This window comes from Phlebotomus papatasi, chromosome 2 (genome assembly GCF_024763615.1).
Source record: "Phlebotomus papatasi isolate M1 chromosome 2, Ppap_2.1, whole genome shotgun sequence".
Classification (NCBI taxonomy): domain Eukaryota; kingdom Metazoa; phylum Arthropoda; class Insecta; order Diptera; family Psychodidae; genus Phlebotomus; species Phlebotomus papatasi.
The window spans coordinates 4,493,391-4,514,451 of record NC_077223.1 but is presented as its reverse complement, the minus strand read 5'-3'; the positions used below and the strand labels follow the sequence as shown (position 1 = coordinate 4,514,451).

Sequence of the window (21,061 nt, the reverse complement as noted above, 5' to 3'; positions counted from 1 at the left end):
ACTTGGCTCTGAAAACAAAAGACGAAGGCTGCTTTGAGCAACCCACCCGGCAAATTCTGCAGAATTCTGCAGAAATTCGTCAGATTTGAATTACTAACTGCCGAAAAATCTGCAGAATTTCTGCAGAATTTTGTTCTAAGGTGGATCCGATCGTTGTATGAAAATTCTGCAGAATTTTCTGCAGAATTTCTATAGAAAATTTTAAAATTATCGGCAGAATTTCTTTAGAGTATTTAGATGATTTCTACATTTCTTCTACCCTTTCTAATGTTTCTAAACATTATTTTAACTACATAAAAATATGTATTTCAATTTATTTAAAATTCAATTTTTATTCAACAATTTTACGTGAATACTCTCTTTTTTTACAATATTATTATAATGTTATAATACAATATTATAAAATCAGCCATAATAGAAAATACGAAGGGGAAGGAAATGGTTAGAAAAAACGAAAGAAATTCGCGATGCTCACGAAGTCGCACGACTATGCCGAAGCCACACGAAGTATCCGATTGAATGACAAGAAGCGTTAAAATTTCAAAAGTGCAGAATTGCAGATCGAAGTTTTGCTGGGAAGGAGAGCAAGGCGACGCTGATCAGGACGATCAGGACGCCTTCTGCTTTGTGATCTGATCCTTCTAGAGAGGATTGGGCGATGGTCTAATAATCCCTCCCCGCAAAAGCAAGATTGTTACGAAAGCTCGCAAGGAGCCGCCCGCCGATAGGACGGAATTTTCGACAGTGATCAGTGCTGCGTTTCTGGAGCGAGCTAAAGGAGGTTAGTGCGAGATGACCGGTCCCTTTAACACTTCGTAGAACCCTAAATAAAACTGTCACGGAAGGACCAAGTGGTAGCCGCTGCAATTTATCGGACTTTACAAAATATTTTGATATTTTTACTTATATTTAAACATTCGGAGCTTTAGTGAGTTCTTTTCTGGTGTCTGAATCAGAAATTTCATCTCCTTGCGTACTATATCTATAGATTTTTAACCATTCGATGTTTTCATCTTTATCAGAATCACGGAGTAAGGGAAAGTGGTCTGTCTTTGAATGTTTCAATTTTTCTCTTATTTTTCAAAGCAAAACTTCTACTTTATGAACAATAGTTAATACTATTAACTATTTTCTATTAACTTCGCTTAACAAAATGGATTTTTAGCTTTGGGAAATAAGATAAAAATTGAATAATTCTCATAATTATTCATATTTCCCAATTAAATATTTCCCATAATTCTTCTCAATAATTTGCAAAAACACTTTCAATTTGTTCTTTTAAGGCTTTTATACACTAACAATCAAGAAAATACATCTGCAGAACATCAAACTCCCATATAAAATGCATATGGCAGCAACTGCCACTTGGTCCTTCCGAGTGCAGTTTTTGTCAAGGTCTTTTTGTCAGGAATCTACAGATACAAGGAAGAGGTAATCAAGGAGCTTCTCATCATCCAAGAAGCAAAAGCCCAGAATTGGATGGTTTTGGAACACGGTGAGGACTGTGAAGATAGTCGAGACTGGAACCAACTTAAAGAAAAGTCGATAATGCAGAAGCACTTGAGAACAATTTTGTACTAAAATAAAATAGGATAAAGATTTTTATTAGAATAGTAATACCATTAGTCAAACTTCCATTAATCAAGTTACACGACATCGAACATTTATTCTTTTCCAAATATACAACACATAATTATATATGTTTTTTTTTTGGATACATTTTCAAAAAATACATTTTTTCTTAACACTTAAAAGTAGAGAATAACATCATTGGATGATGTGTCTCTTTTATAAAGATTCAAAAATAAGTACTATTCTTAAAGTTTTCTTCACAGATATTTTCTTTTATCAGGTAAATCTAATATCCTAGAGGAATGATATAAATGGGAAGCACTGTTTTTTAAATATCATTTGTATTTTAATGCACAGAAGATGAGAATTAGAAAAATAGAGAAATTTTTAAATTTAAGTAACTACACATTTACACATTTACTTTTTTTATCTTTTTTTTTCAATTTTATTTCCTAACAACATACATAAATACAATAATATCACAACCAAAAGAGGGTGTTTTGGTAAAAAACACCGTATACTTTTAAAGACACTGCAAAATTCATTGATATATTTTTATTTTAAAAATTCTTTAAAAAATATATCTTCCCTATCTTTTTTTCTCCACCATCAACATCAATCAAAATACCGTCTTTCTTAAATATCACTTAATGTTTTTTTTATTATCTAAACATTGATCATGTTAACTCCATTTATTAGGGGAATATTAAGATCTTTTCACATTGAGTTTTGAGAGTAATTCTTAAAACACCTAAAGCACAATAAATAGTGTTTTTTACTTAGAGATTCATCGTCACTTTTTTTCACCTTCAACTTTATTAAACTTCATGAATTGACGTGATTGATTCTGATGTGGCTTTTTGTTCCTCAAGAATCTTTGTCATCGTCCTAAAAATGTAGTCTGGGAAGTGATCAAGGAACATTCTAGGCATTATCTGCAATTCTGTAAAATCCTCCGGAGTTGCCCAGCGCATTTCAAATGTCGGACCACCTGAGTTACTTTTCCTAAATACGAAAAACAATGACAATATTCAGTGCAATTGTGGAATCTGTGGAACATATTTTTTCACTTTCGACAAAAAGCGCTTGCAGCGGCGAGAATTGACATTACAAAATGTCAAAAAAAAACCAAGCACACCCTCAAAAGCCAGTAGATATTTTTGGTCCTTCGAGCCGAATTGCCTGCAATTTGACACTTGATATACTTACTTTTCCAACTCAGTTCTCTTCCTACGGACAATATGGAGAATCCTACCGCCGGTGTAGAGTCGTGTCTTAGCGAAGCGACGAACACCAATTAACTGGGAGAGGATTGTCGCCTGCAACGAGATAGCTTTAGGTAATGCTCTGCTCGTGCTAAAACTAGCCCAGCCACTCACTGTTGGTGGTGTTATCGTGGAAATGGGCGGATCTTCTGGAGTATCACCCTGGCCACTCGTTTCAATTTGTGTCACATCGAAGAATGTTGTTTCGAGATCCCTAGATGGCACCCCAAAGATCGCATAGCCAAACCCATTGAGCATTATACGGTACTTGGGTAATTTGCACGCCCTGATCGTCTCAACGATCATCGTGCGCAAATTCTCAATTGAATCCACACCCAGTCGCATCACAAAGTCATCACCAACACCAACGGTGAAGGCATAGGTTTCCGTATATCTAGCAGCTTCTCGACTTAGCAATCCAGCCGGTGTTGCAAAGGCAAACACACGCAAATCCGGATATTTAGAGCGTAGTTTAGCACCCAATAGAATGGCCACTCCAGCTCCTATAAATTGATAAAGTTAACACAAAGTTCACATAAGAAACCCTTTCAATCCTTTCAAAAGCATTATTTGAAAAATTTAAAAATATCAAGTGCTCCATCATTTGGTAGATGCGAACCTAATATAAGGAGGCTTATTCCTTGAAAATGTCTCGCACCTTTGATGCATCAAGATCAAGTGCATCAAACTGCATTTCCCTTGAGAGTTCTCTGTGATTCTTGCTTGATATCTTCCCACAGAAGCCAGACTCAAATGTCTTGAGAGGGCTCCATCAATCGTGATTCCCAAGGATTCTGTACCCTTCCTAGTATTCTCCCCATCTGAATACAAGCGTCACTTGGAGGGTAAATTGGTAATTAAATAATATTTCTACCGATGCAAATGCAATCCAACAAATTGCTCCTGGATATTGAATCTATTGCAGTGCTCAAACAATTTGCCATACCGTGAATTTCTTGGTACCGAACCAGAGACTAAAAGTGTATCATACTTCATTGATGTGGGAAAAGAACCAAATTAAATGTAATAACATTTAGTTCGTGGGAAATCATGTAAAACAAACATCAAGCTTTTTCTGGATGCAGAACTGTCAATTATGTCCCAACATGGAAGCTATCTTTACGCACAAATAATTTTAAAATTTAATGATTAAGACGACTCACAATAATTGTTGTTAATATTCGTTGAAAAGTATAATTTTTTGACATCAAATACGATAATTTTAATAATTTCCTTACAATTTTCTGCAATTAAAGATTTATTAAAATGTTGTGACGCGAAATTATCACAGACCATCCTTAAATACGCGACCTAAAACTCGCTGGCGGAAAGGCATGGAGAAAGCGGCCAAATAAGCCATTTAAACTTAAGGATAAAATTCATGCGAGCAACCCATATACCAGTAAACAACTCCCGCTGAATGAGTGACCTGAATGGGCTACGTTAGCCAAACAAATGACTTTTGTGCGCGAGCACTCCGTCCTATTGGGAGACATAAGGTCTTCCAGGCGCTATTCAAATGTAAAATGCCTTCAAATTTTAATACCAATATATGAAGAGGGTGTAACTGCAAAATTTTGAATAAACAGCATTTTCTCGCGATGGCTTGATAGTTTTCATAAAACATGATACTTTTGAAAGGATATCCGATGATTCTTCAATTTTTTCTAGTGTGGCTATAGTAATTTTGTGTACACTCACCTAGGCTGTGTCCTGTAAGTACGAGAGAGTATTCCGGGTGAGAAGTGAAGGCCCTGTCAAGGACATTGGTCTCGCGCAGGCGTTTCATCAGCTGCTCCACGCCGGCAACCATACCACGATGTGCTGCTGAATCTGGCGGCATGCCTGGAGCTTCAAATCGTTCTGAATCGGCTGTGAGATCGGTGAAGATGTCGCGGAAGGAGAAACTCCCTCGAATGGTGATAACAATGCTTTTGGTGTCGTGGTCAGCCAAAACGCAGAAAGGTAACTACGGAACAAGCCACGTGTGAAATAATTGAAGGTTAATATACTGTCAAGGGTAGAAAATTCTAGTATCAAATGTATTCAAGTTTATTGAATTAATTTTGATTAATAAAAAAGGGTAAAATGAGTTTGGGGTTTGGACATTAGCCGTACTCACTATGGCGTTGTTATCTCGTAATCTCCGTAATCTGTAATCTTGTTATAATTTTTCATTTATAAAATACATTACGAGAACATAACGAGATAACGAGATGACAATATTACAAGATAACAGCGCCATAGTGAGTACGGCTATTTAGTTTTGGGACATTATTGTTATGTTGTTATTATGTTATGTTGTTATTATTGACATACATTGTTTAGTTAGGACATTTAGTCGTCTTGAGCCCGGAAACTAATCATTCCAGCGATTTCAGCTTTAAGTAATGCTCGGACTAAAATATCTATTCATCTTTACACATTTTTTCTCTCAATGAAGTTCGAAAAGTATAAATTTTGTTTGTTTCCTTAAATGTAAATTGATATTCAGAATTTGTACTCATTAAATTTCAAAGATTTTTATTTCATTTGAAGTAAATGTGTTACATAATTTCGTGACGCAATATAAAATTCAATAATTTAGTTGACAGGTTTGAAAATTTTCAGTTCGACTGCATCGGTACTAAATGGTGATTGTTATAATTCTAGTGTTCCAGAAAAAGTATGGCTCCGTTCAGTAATAACCCTTCGAAGGGACAAAGTCCACTCTAAAACCAAGTTATACTTATTCGAAAATCTACCGGAAGCCTGAAGTGCAAGTTCACGTACTCTCCGCTTTGGCGCTGATTGTTCTACCATTTCGAATTTCGGTATTCTTGACAGCTTAATCGTCAATGTCGTTAATTTTCGAAGATTTGAACGCAATTTCGAATTTTTATACTAAAATTTTCACACAATGTGGGGAAAATTTATAAAATACCGCACGAAAAAACCTGGCAAAAGAGTTACCCAGTGATTATGAAAAAATAATGAAGAAGAGAGGCTGATTGATACATTTTGACACTTGAGCTTTTCGAAATTCGAACAGGAAGTACTTAGACCACCATGCGTATGAAATCTGCACTTCATTGACCCACTTCCTCTTTATTTTACCGGTATATAATCCAAAATGGCGACGAAAAAACAGCTGAGTGCTCGAACTCAAAGCTTTTGATGCAAAAATACCATTTTAAACTAATAAAATATATTGAATATTTAATTTTATGAGTTTTTCTTTTAATATATTGTACAATCGTCCAAACCACTTCGCCCTTGACAATTTTATCCTAGAAAAAAGAACAACAAGTGTGACTCGACACATAAAATCAATCCAGTTGCTCATTAATATGTATATAGAACTACCAAAAATTGGCTATTATCACGGAAAAAAGGCAGTAAAAAGTGTGTTCAGCCGAAAAACCAAAAACTAAATTTACATTTCCCCTGATAAATTAATGGAAAAATTCTTTAATGCTTCATATCAAATTTCAAGAACTCTACTAACGTTATAAAAACCATTGCTCTGTTGATGTCAATTGCAGTGAGTGAGTGAAAATTGGGTTTTTCTTGTTGCTCATTTTCTGTGAAGAGTGGAAAGATATTTAAAAGTAAAAGTGCTGAGAAAATGATTCAGAAAAGTGTATTGGTCATCTCGATATGTCTCGTGGGAGTAATTGTGGCGGAGAATGAAGGAAATTCTGCGGTAGATGAATTTCCATCTACGCTCACCACAAATTACTCATCAGAGTTTGGACCATGGGGAATCGTTGTTGTTCCTCCACCAGGTATTATTAGAAGAACTAAGCCTTGGAAAATTTTCAATGCGTCAATTTCAAGTGCATCAAAGTGTATTTTCCTTTATTTGAGAGTTCTTTGTGATTCGTGGATGATATCTTTCCACAGAAGCCAGACTTAAATCACTGGAAAAGGCTCCACCAATCGTGGTTCCCAAGGATTCTGTACCCTTCCCAACCCTCTCCCCATCTGAATACAAGCGTCACTTGGAGGGTAAATTGAAAATTGAATAATATTATTTCTACCGATGCAAATGCAATATTACCAACAAATTGCTCCTGAATATTGAATCTATTGCAGTGCTCAAAAAATTTAACATGTACCGTGAACTTCAGGGTGAAAAGGATTCACACATTGCATCTGAAGGTCAGAAAAATATTCACGAAGCGCCACCGGAGGCGGAAGGTGCATCATATATCATTGACGTGGAAAAAGAATCAAGTTAATTGTAATGACATTTAGTTGGTTGATGGGAAAATCAGCTGAAAAATTGAATTATCTACCCATTTTTCCAATATCCCATTCTTCCCGGAAGCACAATTTCTCCTCATTAGCAGCAAAACTGCCAATTATATTCCCACATCGGTAATTTTATAATGTTATTATTATGGACTTTCATTTACCTCAAACACATGATTCCTGAATGAAGCAAAGATCACATCTTCAGTCGTTAAGCGGGTCATGAACTTAACACCAGCGAAGTGACACAGGCAGCAATTATCATCGACAACCATTCTGTATTTTGATCTGTGTAAGATTTAATCAGTAAAAATCTATTAATAAAGTATGAATTCTTGCAAAAGAGTCAGCGAAGGACAAATATTTCATTGATAATCAATAAAATTTTCAGTGAAACTGAAGATAATTTTATGGCTTTTATTGAGTTTACAACATTTACTTGTTTCGATGGTATTCTTTTACAAATTGTAATGCATTATCCGGCTAACACAAGATGTCAAAAATTAAAGATTTGTATTATTAAGTACTTAATAAGTACTTAATCTGCTAGCTGGGAATCATATTTCTACGGTTTCATAAGGTCATAATCTCAAGTAAGGGCCTTGACAGACATGAGGATTAGCCGAGAGACGGCTTAGCGTAATTATATTAGAAATAATGGTTAAAGTTCATTTCCATCATTTTCCACTAAGTCGTCTCTCGGCTTAAGTCGTAAGTGTGTCTAGGGCATAATGCTATTTTCGAATTGTATTCGAAAATCAACCGGAAGTTCAAATGGGAAGTTCACGTGTTCGCCACCTGAACGCTGGTAGTACTTTAATTCGAAATTTCGGTTGTTTTTTAAATTATTCACCTCAGATTACGGATTTATTTTAGTTATTATTAGTCTCCATCAATAAACGAAAGTCATAAGTAATAACAGGATGTACACAATGAAATTAAAAGTTCGAATTATCTGGTCAAATAGGCTCAAAGGGCTCAAATAAAAAGTATTCTAAAGCACTAATAGAGGTTATTCGACTGTTTAAGATTCTTTAGATAGATAGATTCATTTTGAAGGCAGCAAGTGGCGTTTTTGTATACGCCTTCAGCTCCTCTTCCGGCTCCAGCTTCAGCTTCAGCCGGTCTAACTGCCTCGTGCATCATGTCCCCGCAGACTCTCCCGCTGCATCTAGGCCTCCATTTGGGTCCCTTATGCATCCCCTTTTTCAGTTATCACTCACGGTTTTTTCTGTATTGAGCCAGCCAATCCTTCGGATAAATTCCGTTAGACAAGCCAGCTTCAATTTTGATAGATCATTCCAGTCCAGCACCACTTTTCCAAGTAGCACTCGTCTAGTGTTGTAAAGGCTGGGACAGTTACATACATAAAGTATGACCGTTTGTAAAGATGTTTGTTTAGACAGTGCAGTGTCCGGTGAGAAGGTTAGCATTTGGCATGAACAGTCTGGACACGCGATAGTTGCCTGTAGCCGCTCAGACCGCGTGGTGTTGTGCAACTAAGTCCTCTTTAATAAAGGTTTTCTTCATTTGAGAGGACACTCCCACAGCAGGCTCGGAACCGATGATTTCGGTCTTCGCTCCTACCACCGCGAGACGATCAGTCTCTTCATTACCCGCAATACCACAGTGCCAGGGCACCCAATGCAAACCGATCTCACAGGTAAGTGAGACCGCTGCTAACATTTTCCGACACTCTAGCACTAAAGGGGCGGTAGTTGTTTCTACACTAGATCCCGGCATTATGCACATTTTCGGGACCGAAAAAAACGCGCGAAATGGCATTATGCATCGAGAAAATTTGCATACCTACAGGGGCTTTCTTTTGAATAAATTGACCGTTGAACGAATTTCGCGCAGAGTAAAAGTCGGTAAAAGTAGTTCAAACAAAAAGATTCAATTGTTTCAACTAATTCAACAATATAAATGCATTAACAAACAGTACATGGCCAGAGTTCTTCAATAAATGGTTAGAATAATAAAAAAAATACCTTAAAAAAAAGAAATTAAAATTTTGTCTGAAAAAGTAGCAAAATGTTTTCAAATTTCCCGCGTCGCACCATAGTATGCATTCAGGCGTATTTCTAAAATGATTTCATAAATTGACCCCCGATGGTAGGCAAATTTGCATAATTGTGTGTGCATAATTCCGTCAGGTGCATAATCCCGAAGGACTTAATGCCGGGACTGAGTGTAATATGAAAAGTAAAGCAGCTCTGCTGTCAGAGAATATGTTTACTTTCCTGCTAGAAATGCCAGACTCAGTGAGGCTCTCAACCTCACTTAGGATTGCTGTGACCTCAGCCTATGGTATAGTATATCGGCCAAGCGGCACAGATCCACTATGTCCGAGTTCCGGACTGTGATACCCGGCCCCCGATGAGCCATCTACTCGTGAGCCGTCGGTAATGAGCGTCACTCTTTCAGGTTTTTTTTTAAAGATTCTTTTGAGGCAGTCTTTCCTCAAAGTGGAAATCATCCCTCTTTAGAAGGCCAGCGTGTCTTCTTACCAATGCATCCATGATACTACATTGCCCCATTGGGTGGCGCCCGACCTTCTACGTTCCTGCTATTATTATTATTAATCGTATCGAGAAACCTTATTTCTATTACAATGCAATCTTTACAACGTGCTCGTGTTGGAAAAATCTGCTGATCGTAGCTCACCCAGGAACGTTTTCCTCGCAATGTAAATGCTTCTTCCATGTTCCCGGAATTTTTGGACAGATGTGGTGCATTTTTATTTCGTTTTATCACAGTGAAAATATCTTTTTCTACACATTCAGATCTTTGAACCGGGCGGACTCGAACTCATAACACTGTGAGTCAGCCGGGGATCTATCCGCTTAAGAGCCAACGGTTTTGCCTATTGCACCACTGAGATCCCCTCAGTCTTAGCGCTGCCTTACCCACTTCAGCCTTTATATAAAGCCGAAGCGGATGCAAGCTTAATAAGACCACCAGGGCAATGGTAGGAGCTGTTCGGATTTATCCTGATACTGAAACTGCTGTAGCCCCAGAGCCGATTTGTTCTAAGAATCCTTAAGACCAAAAAGTCATAAAACCTCCAATAAAGGCCCCTCAAATTGGAAAGTTTTCTTGAAGGATACTTTCAAGCCAAAAATTCGAACCGAAGTTACACAGGCTCGTCAAGCAGTCAATCTGTCAATTTTAATTTTAGATATTTCTAGCGATTTTTGGGACATTTCACTAGGCCATAGTGACTTTTCGAATATTTGCTTTGTTAGTCTGCAGTATTACAACTATTTAGCATTAAAAGTTACTATAGGGCATTTTATTACTATTTTCTCTAACTTTGCTAATAAATAAGGTAAGAATGTGATTTTTTGAATAAATAGAAACACTTTAAAAATATTTAAAGTTTATTATTTTTGGAAATTTGAAGGTTATGTGCGGCATAACCTTAAATTATTAACTTCTTAACTAAATAAAACAATTATAGAGCCATTTGGCCAAATTCACAAAAAAACTATTTTGAAATGTGAGGTTATACTGAACATAACCTTCGAAAATCATTTAACATAACCTAAAACCGTTTCCTTATAGCTATTTGGACGAAGTGAGGCTCATTAATTCTATTTTACTCTTTTGTTTTTTTTATTATTTTTGTTATGTTTTAAAGTTTTAGGTTTTAGCTGTTTCAGCGATATCACGAATATCTGTAGTTCTTTTGCGGAAACCTGAACATTTACCCTTATTCTTTAACCTTTGAAAAATATTTCTTCGAGTTGAATTTATTCTTTGAGAATTTAATCTCATTTTTTTTTCTTCAAAAAAGGTAAAACATTTTTAATTAGCTAAGACACCAACCAAATACATGACATTTGTAGAGTAAATTAATAAATTTTTGGGATATAAAAGAACATTTTTATTCAATTACTCACCTGAAACATGCGCAACAAATAGACTTTTTGATGAGGCGATACGGTCCACTACAGCAATGCATGTAGCAAACCAGGGGCCATCCGTAGCTGGCAAGTGCAAATTGCATGTAATGCCGTGCATTCTTGAGTGTCATCCATGCAGGAGCTGTAGCGAAGATCCTCGCCAAATCAGTGGAATATCGTGGTCCGTCATCATTGAGCATTCTAATGCGTCGCATTTCACGTGTCTCGCGCTTCTGTCGTACGCGCAACAACACGCATCCGGCCATGAAGTCCGACGGTACAAGATCTGTACCTCGGAACAGGGCACTCAGCAAACTCGCCGCCTGGGCGAAAGCTTCATGGCCGAATTCGTCTTTGCGCAAACAGCAAAAAGCCCAACGAAAGCGCCTCATCCACAAACTGTACACTTTCCGATGAAATGCCGACTCAATGGGATTGTTGTCATTGTTATCTCGACCACGGCGGTACTTAGTTGAGCCAAGGGGATCAAACACAATGGCCATCCCGAAGATGATGAGAGCAAACAGAACCCAATTGAAGACAACCAGAGCTAAAAGGAGTTTGATGAGCAAATTGCACGTGATAGACTTTCCAAGCTCATAAAAAACCATTCATTAATATTCTCAACGAAGTACTACAAGAGTCATAAGAACTTCTGTGCTTACGCAATCTGTCTGTGCAAATAAACTTACAAAAACTATATTTTTTCTTAATTTCTATAAACAGCTTCTCACTGTCTTCAAATCTATTTTTAATATGAATAAGAGAATCAACTGAATGGGTTTTCTGAACGTTTTGTTGCAGATTTATTCCTTTGGAATGTCTTCTATTTAGATGTCGGGATTTAAAGAGCTATAAAATGTTCTAATCTTGAAATTTCGTTTCGAATATTCCAATTATTCAATTGCAAACGGCAGGTCAACAAACTATTTTTAAAAGTGGGGTTATGTTCAACGATGTGAACTTAACCTCACAGGAGCACGTTTCTAGTTGTTGCAACTTAATTTATTTAGTTTTATTAATTAGGATTGTTTACTGAATTTGAGATTTTTGCGACTTTTCGTTATAAAAACAAAATGTCTGGCGTTGAGCATGCTCTCGCAACAAATCGAACAAATCTCTACGATTTTCTAAAAACTGCAGGTAAATCACTTTAAATATTAGGACGAAATGCATTTCTTTTACAAAATAATAATTTTAAAATGGTTTGGACAAGGATTTGTATTCTATTTCCTAATTTGCCACATTTTTTTTAGGATTGCAGGTTATAAGTGACCTAACCTAATTTTCTGAACTCAAAATTCTGCAATCTCTGTTGATTTTGAAAATTTGACAACTAATTTGACATTTGAAAAACGGTAAAGTTGTACAGTAGACTCTCTCTCAAATGGGCATTTGGGGCGCACTGTCATCCGGTTTAGCGATAGAATTGAGCGTCAAAATCTTTGTAAATTCCACAAAAAGCGCTCAATTATAAAGAATCACGATAAAATAGGAAGAACTACGGCGAATTTGAGCAAATGAGCTTCATAATTACACGTGAAAATTGTCAATAGCATTTTTCGCCCGATTGAAAAAGAGCCGATTGAGCAAGAGTCTACGGTATATTGGTTTTCGAAGTTGGAATTAACCTCATTTAAAATTTAAGAGGTTAGAAAATTTTAGAACACTAGGTTTCCTCTCGTATAAAAAAAAGACCGATCACAATATTCGTCTAGATGACCGTTTTAAAAATATTTTTTTACAAAATAATGTTTGAAATTTTTAAGGTTAAAGTTATGATATCGCAAATGACAGTTAAAATTGACAACTCAGCCGACATTTAGCAATTCATACGAAATTAACCTCAGAAACCTCTTTTCTTCAAATTTTTGATTTTTATCCTTAATTATCGTTATTTTGTCCATAGTATTTTATATTACTCATAATTGTAAAACATGGTAAAACACATAACCCTACTTTAATGAATAAAGTACTATTATAATAAAGACCTAATCTCAGACTTTGACATCTAATCCGAGGGGGTTTGAAAAATCTTTAAAGAATAGACTATTTTGACGAAAACACTGCCGTCATAAATAAATATCAAAAAAATATTGAAGTAACATTCTGGAAATTCTCATTTTAATAATTACTTTTGAGGTTATATTGGTTTAGGGCAGTTTTGTAACAATAAAAATCTATATTTTTCCCGTAAACAAAGAAATTTGACACATCGTCGGTTGGATCAGCAACTGTATTAACTGCATTTGCTCTGTGTCAGTACTTGTTGTAATACGGGCTTTAGATCTAATGCCGGCTTCAGACTGGAGGTTTAGCCCAGTTTCCGAAGGTCTAAAAAATCTAAATAACAAGCAATTTTATTGATTCTTCAAAATCTAATGGATCTTTTGCCCTTCAAATTTAATCCTAAACAACAATTCTCTAAAAAATCATGCCTGATAAGGAATTAGAGGAGTTAAGCCAGATGGGTAAGCCTTAAGTCTTATGCCCATATAAGGCTTAGCTATATAGCTTAACTTATTTAATTTCTTATCAGTAAAGAATTTTTGGGAAATTTGGACTTAAGATTGGATTATTAAGGGCAAATGGTCAATTACATTCTGAAAAAAAAAACAATAACATTAGTTGCTATTCAGGATTTTGAGGCCTTATGCCGGCTTCAGATTGAAGGTTTAGCCCAGTTTCCGAAGGTCTCAAAAATCTAAATTACAAGCAATTTTATTTATTTATTAAAATCTAATAGATAATTTTTGCCCTTAATACACAATTCTAAACAACAATTTCCTAAAAAAAATCTTGCCTGATAAGGAATTAGAGGAGTTAAACCAAATGGCTAAGCCTTAGGTCTAAAACCCGCATTAGGGAACTAGGCTAAACCTCTAGTCTGAAGCCCGTATAAGCGACACGTAGCTGTTTAGCGTTTGCAATGAATGCAGACACAAAGCAAATGCAGTTAGCACAATTTCTGATCACAAGTGCTTAACCTCAAAAAGTGAGAAAAATTTATAAGATTAGTATTTTTGTGAGATTGAAGTGGTTAGAACAGTCGTTTTGATACATTTCTTTACTTTCTAATGTTTTGCAATGCCATGTTAAATCTAAAAATGCACTCTTTCCTTGAGATGATCTTTTCTGCAAGGTTAGATCGATACATAACCTCAAATTTTTGAATAACCAATATCCAAATGGAAAAATTGTTCGATGTTTTCAATGTGGAACAAAAATTGCAAATGTGATTTATGAAGCACACGGTTGTTTCATATTTAGTCTCTTTTTTTAAAGAAAATATTTATTATCCGTCCAAACAAATTAGTTAAATTCAAATTGAGTCTCTATTAACAGTTAAATATGATTTAAAAGAAAAAATATACAATGAATTTCAACCTCAGAAAGATATAAACAAATTTGCAAAATAGTCTTTTATATCTCTTAATCGAAAATTTCCAACTTTTTTCTATATAGAAAAAATATTCCGTATTTATTAGGTTATGTTCCGTATAACCTCAAATTGGGCAAATAAAATAGAATAAAATGAGAAAAACAAATATAAATTACAGGGGAAAATCCTTTTAATTCACCTGATATAACTTCTAAACTTTTTATTAATGTTTTTTGTAGAGAACGCGCAGAACTTGGGTAAAACCGGATCTTTTGACAAAATACACCGCGTCTCAAAATATGCAAACATGCTCTATCTGCGCGGGTCTTACTCATGAAGTTCTCTGTGTGAATGAACTTGATGTGGTAGTCGCTGTGACGTAAGAAAGTTGCTGACCCACTTTGTTTTTAATACAAAGTGACATCCACCGATTGCCTCACAAATTGCATTTGCAGTTTCCAATAAATCCAGATTTCTCGCCGAAATTAACAAAAAAAAAGAAATCGGATCTTCAACTCACCTTCAATGACGCTCCGTGAAAATTTCTGCGATGTTGCGCACTTGACCACATTGCAGAATGCCCAGACAGTTCCAAAGACATTCAGACTCATTTCCGGAATGATGAGGATGATTCTGGAGAACATCAATATTTTTTTTCAAATGTACCCTTAAGAATTAACAAAGTTTAACTTACTTGCAAACTAAAATTGGACCGACGTATCTCCTTAAGTAAGTTTCTGTGATGCTTCCTCGAGCACTCTGATTGGTTAAAGCGATCAGGAGCAATATGTTGAGTATAATAAGTACCATAGTCCCGGCCAAATAGATCTGGACACCCAGTCCATCTTCAACACAGCTTAATGTGTACTCCCAGTAATGTTCAAAGACAAATGCAATCAAGATTAACCTGTTGAAGTTCTCACATTAATACCCAAAGACTCAACAGGAAGCTCTTAAGTAAATATTAAACGCATGTATGTTCAATGAAGCTTAAAAATCTCAGAAATATCGAACTTGGCAGACTGAAAACTAGTTCTCAAGTCTCCCTGAATTTCTTGCGCAAGTCTTGCAAAATTATGAAAATTTTACAGTGGTAGAAATTCTTGTACTTAGTCCTACATCCAATTCTCAGAAACCGCTCAATTTCCCTCACATAAATTACAGTTAAGTAAAATAATTAAGTCACGTGTTTTTAACCTTCATAGCGAAAAGTCGATTTTTGCATTCACACGTAAATATATTCTATAATTTTTTAGAGAACATATTTAAAGAAATTTAACTCGAAATTTCCTGTAAAACAGCATTAAATTTTAAATTACGAGTATTGCCCTCGATTCTGAGACCAAGATCAAAATAAACTGTCAAAAATTCCTAAAATCAAATTTGATATTCTGACGCGCTGCAATTGTGGAACATACTGTGTCTCGGCTAAGAATCAATAAATCAAGATCATCCACACTTAACGAAACATCATTGTCAACATTTGATGGTTATATGGACCCGAGTAAGTCCGACAGCCTTACATAAAATAGAAGAAGAAGAAGAAAATTGATTATCTGAGGGATTTCTAAAATGAAAGTTAAATATAATCAGTGATGGAAAATCAGAGTGAGAAGAGAAGAGGTAGAAAAGGTGGAAAATCGGTCCTTAGAGCCCTATACCCACATTTCAAAATTCCAAATCGAACCGGAGAAGCCAGAAAGATAATACGTGGCCCCAACGACAATGGACCTATTGCTTCTGACTTCGAGACTATGTGGACAGAACTTAGAAATTTGCTCAATAAAACATGCCCCTCTCAGAAATCTGTTGACGTTTCGAAGAATTTTCAGACAACCAAACCCGCCATAAAATGTGGCTAGATGATGAGTACCAGAGCAATCTATCGGGATCACTAGAAGAAATGGTGTTCATTAAACAATTTGGAGACTAGAGCAATCTCTCTTCATGGTATAAAGAGTATTGTTGGAGATGATGATCTCAGTGCTAGGGGAGTGCCAGAAGATGTACAAAATATTCCAGAGTTAATGAGAATGGGGTTAAAATTCTTCTTAGGGGTTTTGCATCAAATGCTTTGATTTCCATGTTTCTGATTACCGATTTCAGTTGAGAACTGATTCTCGACACCACAAAAGGATCAGAAATGATCCGGAGTTGACGATTTTGGGGATCTCAGTGGCGTAATAGGCAAGACCGTTGGTTCTCGGGCGGATCGATCCCCGGCTTGACTCACAGTATTGTGAGTTCGAGTTCCGCCCGGTGTAAAGATCTTAATGTCTAGAAAATACATTTTCATTGTGATATAACGTAATAAAAATGCACCACCTCTGCCCAAAAATTTCGGGAACATGGAAGAAGCATACACACTGCGAGGAAAACACGAGCACGTTGTAAAGATTACATTGTAATAGAAATAAAGTGTCTCGATACGATTAATAATAATTAGAATCCTAATTATCCACCTGTTTTCCTGCTGTTGTTTGTAAAGGGATAGCTTATGCTGGAACCAAATGAAGAATAAATTTTCAATTTTTAATCAATTTAGCAGCAGAAGTATCGTCTCTTTACAAAAGTTTTTACTAAACTTCACTATCTTGATAATTCAAAGTAACCTCTGAGAGGTGCTTGGAATTATTTCAAGACAACAAGAAATTTGACGTTTGGGAATCTTGAAATATTGGTTTAAGAATTAGAAATCTTGAATTCCGCACGATTTGTGTCTAGGATTCCAAAATTTCAAGACATTTGACAGATTTGATATCTTGATCTTGATTTTTTGGTCTTAGGATAGAGGCCATTGCGTGCTAATATTTTGAGATGCCTAGCCGAGACACACACAAGATAGCGTAAAATAATCAAGAAAATGTATAATTTCCAGTCCAAAGACCTTTGCAACTATCAATATTTTATCAAGAACCACTTGTAGATCCAGAAAATCTATGAACACATTCGTTAGATAGTAGCATATTAAAATGATTTGTTTGGTGTTTGTCTTGGCTAACCATAATTTTGTTATAATAAATTATTTTACTTACAATTTTAAAAAGTACATGTTTTGTAAAAGGAAACATACTTTAATTGCCATAAATTTATTCTGTTATTTTAGGATTTAGATCCTTCTCAGTAATAAAGAATTCACCATGTTCTCTTATGACCTTTACACAATCAGAGAAATTCATGTCAATATTTGATATTTTTTCCTATACAATCGTTGACACTTTGCTTTAATATGGACATAAATTTCTCTAGTGTAGGGACCATTAATTTGGAATACACAGAACTTTCCAATATTCGTGTGACAACTGTCAAACTCACGAGAAGTCAAAAAAATCGCCTTTCATAAGTTTTTATTTTTATCTGTCATTGTCGGTCTCAATCTCTCGTAATATCGGACACTTCAGTGTAAGTCAAATTTTAACATAAAAAATCTTTCAAATTTAAACCAATAAAAAAGCGCCTAATGGTAAAATTTTGATGTATTTGTGGTTAGTTTGACATATTTCAATTCAAAAAAGACATAAGATTATTAAGAACCTCACTCAGTATATAACTCCACATCCAAAAATAATCTTTTTAAAAAAATATTATTTCCCTTGTCTTATTTGATACTGATAGTTGAAGGTATTGAGAGAATTTGAGGTTATAAATAACCTAACTTCGAAAAAACTGTCACTGCCTGACATGAATTTATTCCATTTGAATTTTGTCAAAATACAATCAAAGATTCTATTTAAATTGTTGCATTCGATTGAGCTTTGATTGTCTCAAAATCCGAATCTAATCTTATGGGTTTACATGATTTACATAGTAATCTGAAGATAGAACTAGATTTTGAGAGATAATTGGAGGTTATTAATTATCTTCTCATGACGAGAAATTTTGCAAATATTATGTTACATGAAAATGTCGCTTTCAATTCTTAAAAATCTACATTTTTTTTTTCAAATAAGTTTTATGTTTCAAAGCCCTATTACATTTTTGAGGTTAGAAAAAGGTAATTGTAAATTTAGAAATATTTTTTTAAACTGTAGATTAAGAGGTGTACTTTGTTAAATTCTGATATAAAGTGCAATGATTTACAAAAAAAAACTATCAAAGCAAAAAACTTAATTCAGGATTTATGAACGATCAAGTTTTATATTCACAATCTAACCTTACATTTTCTAATAAAAAATAGGGATGTGTGATATTTGTTAAGGATTCAGAGAACTTTATTGGAGAATAAAATTGAGATTTTTAAAAGAAAAATTTTAAGCTTGAAGATTTATCCCGGGTATAAGAGTTCTGCTACACAAAATATCCGTTTTTTAGGACAAAATTTAACATAACCTATAACTTTTCCCATTAACCGTTTTGATTATGTGTTTCGTTTCACGATTATTTTTCTAAGAATTGTATAAAATTTGGAAATATATAAAAATCAAACCCCAAACATTTTTTTTAACCTAAAAAAAGTTTAAAAGTATGGTTATTAATCTGAATTAACCTGGAGTTATGGAAAAACTATTTTTAAAGAAAAAATGCACATGCAATATATTTCAAGTGTCTGTGTCACTCTTAAAGATTACGGAAGCTTTTAAAAAAATAAACTCACTTTTACAACATAACCTCCTTGATAAATGAGAATTATATCTAGGCGCTTATAAGCAATGATTCAATATTCTTATAAGCTTGAGGAAATAATAACGAAAAAGCTAAGAATTTTTACCACTGCTTGCTTAGTATCTACCCTATTTTCATAAAGTGCATCAATTACTTACCAAACGACACGAAAGCAAATTTCAAAGAGCGCTGGAAAGACAAGGTCATCCGAGGCAGCCAACCACTTCCTGCCAAATAGTCTGAGTGCCGGCATTTCAGCAAGCTAAATACACAAAGAAAAACAAGCAAAATTTGAAAAATTCTATTTGACAAACGATCATTTTTTATTTGTTTTTTGGTGATCATGATCATGGTTAAATTGATGGTGATTTAGCACTTCTATCAACTCATCGAGATCAATCAACTCAATTTGAAATGAATTGAATTCTTGTGGAAATTTTCCGAGAGAGATCGATCTCATTTAAATAATTAGCATTGCTCAATTGATCAATGAAGCATAAAAGAGAGAGAAAAAAAACTACGTCAGACTGCATATGATCAGATTGTGAAATGGGTCAAGGTGAATGAGATGCACTCTTGAGACTCCAATGGCAAGAAATAACAAATGTGAAGAGAGTCTCTTTTCAGTGCACTTAATTAGTAGTTAATTGAGTTAAAGTTCTATTTTGACTTCGGAAAAAATATACCCAATGAAACTTTCGGTTAAAAGTTGTTTTTGAAAAGAGATGAAGATGGTAAGGGGTAGTTAATATGGTCGGAAGTGGTGTACAGATATTGTAGATGAAAAGACCGTAATGCTGGAGAAGTATCAAAAGGAATTTATGCTCTAAATACACTTAGGATTTAAGCCGGGAGACGGCTTAACGTAATTACGATCAAAATAATGATGAGATTACATATCCATCAGTTTCTAACTGATCTGTCTTTCTGCTTAAGCTGAGAAACAGCTGTGAATTTAGTGAGAAACTGATGGGAATTTAGTCAAATCAACATTTTGATTATAACTACGTTAAGCCGTGTCTTGGGTTAAGTCGTAAGTGCATCTAGGACATTATGAATAGGCTCCGTTCAGTAATAAACCTTTCGAAGAGACAAAGCCATTCCAAAGCCAGGCCAAACCTATTCAATAATCTACCGAAAGCCAAAAGTGCGAGTTCCCATATTCGCCGCTTTAGCGCTGATTGTTCTGTAATTTCAAATTTCGGTATTCTTGACACTTCAATCGTCAACAATGTCAATAACGGTATGTAAACGTATGCCGCAAAAAGTTGATTTTCCTGTAGTGTTGTAGAATTTCCAGATACACTCGACTCTTCGTTATCCGGCTGACTGGGGGACAAAATGACATTTAGGTTTTTTGAATGATCAACGGTTTTTCTATTTTGTGCAGTGTGAATTTATTTTCTGTCTGACAAAGAACAAGAGAATTTTCTTCATGGTGTGCTTATGCTTAATTTTTTATCATAATTATGTATTAAAAACTTCGATACGATAATAATACTTTAATTCACACTGGAGAAACTTCATGTTTAGTAAAAATAATTTCGAATACATCAACCGCCAGTGTTTGGCAGCTGTCACCCGGATAACGAAGTGCCGGATAACGAAGAGTTGAGTGTAGCACAACATTTCAATAACAGGTTCATTAAAATAAATGTCTTTTTCATGAAATTGCTCTTTTTTGTGTAACTCTGGTTTAACCTTTCGAACTTCCAGCCAGATTTTAAGTAAGTTCTCTCTGATATACCATCGAATCGATACAGAAAAACATCAACCGGACAGATCTCTCAAAACGGGAAGTTTATTACTGAACAAGAGGACTATTCCTATAATATTACCCCCTACACAGAAAAAAATATTTTGTAAAAATGTTTGTAAATGTTTGTGAATTCCTATGGCGGAGTTACAAAATGCTCGTGAATCGTATAACCCACAGACAAGTTCGTAAAAGTTTGTATTTTTTTCACAAACATTGGCCTCAATTCTGAGACCAAGATCAAGATCAAGAAAATTTCAAGATTTTGGTATTCTGAAATCAAAAAATCAAAATCAAAATGTCAAATCTGTCAAATGTTTTGAAATCTTGAAATCCAAGA

General features: G+C 35.0%; 2 protein-coding genes across 6 annotated transcripts in view; one reads left to right on the top strand and one right to left on the bottom strand.

The window, feature by feature from the left end:
* Positions 1 to 1,641: 1,641 nt before the first annotated feature.
* Positions 1,642 to 21,061, bottom strand: part of LOC129802215 (diacylglycerol lipase-beta-like) — a 59,802-nt gene continuing 40,382 nt past the window's right edge. For 3 of the 5 annotated variants that reach the window (XM_055847863.1, XM_055847862.1, XM_055847864.1), the window contains exons 2-9: positions 19,124 to 19,227; positions 15,058 to 15,270; positions 14,884 to 14,996; positions 10,979 to 11,531; positions 7,238 to 7,361; positions 4,539 to 4,806; positions 2,782 to 3,340; positions 1,642 to 2,577 (exon numbers count right to left, since the gene is read on the bottom strand). In XM_055847863.1, the coding sequence (XP_055703838.1) occupies positions 2,391 to 2,577; positions 2,782 to 3,340; positions 4,539 to 4,806; positions 7,238 to 7,361; positions 10,979 to 11,531; positions 14,884 to 14,996; positions 15,058 to 15,270; positions 19,124 to 19,218 (2,112 nt within the window). In that variant the 5' untranslated portion in view covers positions 19,219 to 19,227 and the 3' untranslated portion in view covers positions 1,642 to 2,390. The remainder of the gene's footprint in view (positions 2,578 to 2,781; positions 3,341 to 4,538; positions 4,807 to 7,237; positions 7,362 to 10,978; positions 11,532 to 14,883; positions 14,997 to 15,057; positions 15,271 to 19,123; positions 19,228 to 21,061) is intronic. The other 2 variants (XM_055847865.1, XM_055847866.1) reach the window with 1 other exon arrangement.
* On the top strand, positions 6,358 to 7,476 carry LOC129802217 (uncharacterized). The gene is made up of 3 exons (XM_055847869.1): positions 6,358 to 6,604; positions 6,723 to 6,827; positions 6,915 to 7,476. Exons 1-3 carry the CDS (start codon positions 6,445 to 6,447, stop codon positions 7,058 to 7,060), a joined length of 411 nt encoding a protein of 136 aa, XP_055703844.1. The 5' UTR covers positions 6,358 to 6,444; the 3' UTR covers positions 7,061 to 7,476.